This window comes from Cyprinodon variegatus, unplaced genomic scaffold, assembly GCF_000732505.1.
Source record: "Cyprinodon variegatus isolate N-32 unplaced genomic scaffold, C_variegatus-1.0 Scaffold1924, whole genome shotgun sequence".
Lineage (NCBI taxonomy): Eukaryota > Metazoa > Chordata > Actinopteri > Cyprinodontiformes > Cyprinodontidae > Cyprinodon > Cyprinodon variegatus.
In genome coordinates, this window is record NW_015152377.1 from 40,398 (window position 1) to 41,534 (window position 1,137).

Consider the following 1,137-nt stretch of genomic DNA (forward strand, 5'->3'; position numbering starts at 1 on the left):
CGACAAACCGCCCACAACCCCGCCCCCTTGATATTTGACCAATCACATTCACTTTATTCACTCATGTAAATTTCGGGAGAACTCTGAGCTTTAACCGCTGGAACGGCTGCTTCCCCACAACTTTATATGTGATCACCGTTAAAATGCTTTATTAAAAAAAAAAAATTATGAAAACAATTTTGTGATATATGTCATATCGGGATATATTTGCTGCTCTTTCCGAATGTTCGGAAAATGAAGCTCGAATCGGAGAAAAATGTAGAGAATGGGGAAAATGCAAATTTAAACAAAAGTGGCTGGAAAACGAGGAATTCAGGACGTGGCTGCAGCCTGTCGACGGTAAAGATAATGAAGGATTTTGTCATGTTTTTTATATAAATATATATACATGTATATATATTTATATATATATATATATGAGTCATGGGTTCTTGTTGATGGCATTACAATTATTTCTTAGAGCAATAAAAAGCATAAAATTTTAGTTTCTCATTCCTGTATAAACCCTGATAATGAGAAACACTTTATAGAAAACCTTCCTTGCAAACAGTTATAAAGTATTTTAATTTAACTCTATAGAATTGATTATGTAGAAAGTTTAGGGGAACTTTTTTTTTCCTTGTGTGACATCATAGGGAGAGAAAACAGCCAAGTAGAGCTCGACAGGACGGGTCTAGACTTCCAGTTCTTCTTCATGGTAACATGGTTTAGTTCAGGAAGTAGACCCAAGCAATAGCCCATGGCAGCAAGTCATCATGATCTACCTGGACGGGGTCCTCCAAGGTCCTGTTCTACCTGGACGGGGTCCTCCAAGGTCCTGTTCTACCTGGACTGGGTCCTCCAAGGTCCTGTTCTACCTGGACGGGGTCCTCCAAGGTCCTGTTCTACCTGGACTGGGTCCTCCAAGGTACCGGTCTTACTGGACTACATCCTCCAAGGTCCTGATCTACCTGGACTGGGTCCTCCAAGGTACCGGTCTTACTATACTGCATCCTCCAAGGTCCTGATCTACCTGGACTGGGTCCTCCAAGGTACCGGTCTTACTATACTGCATCCTCCAAGGTCCTGATCTACCTGGACTGGGTCCTCCAAGGTACCGGTCTTACTATACTGCATCCTCCAAGGTCCTGATCTACC

General features: G+C 42.2%; 1 protein-coding gene across 1 annotated transcript in view; it reads left to right on the forward strand.

Moving 5' to 3' along the window:
• Positions 1–755: 755 nt before the first annotated feature.
• The window catches only part of hsf2bp (heat shock transcription factor 2 binding protein), a 7,453-nt gene continuing 7,071 nt past the window's right edge, over positions 756–1,137 (forward strand). Inside the window, exons 1-2 of the mRNA XM_015404976.1 lie at positions 756–907; positions 970–1,031. Of these exons, the coding sequence (XP_015260462.1) occupies positions 756–907; positions 970–1,031 (214 nt within the window). The remainder of the gene's footprint in view (positions 908–969; positions 1,032–1,137) is intronic.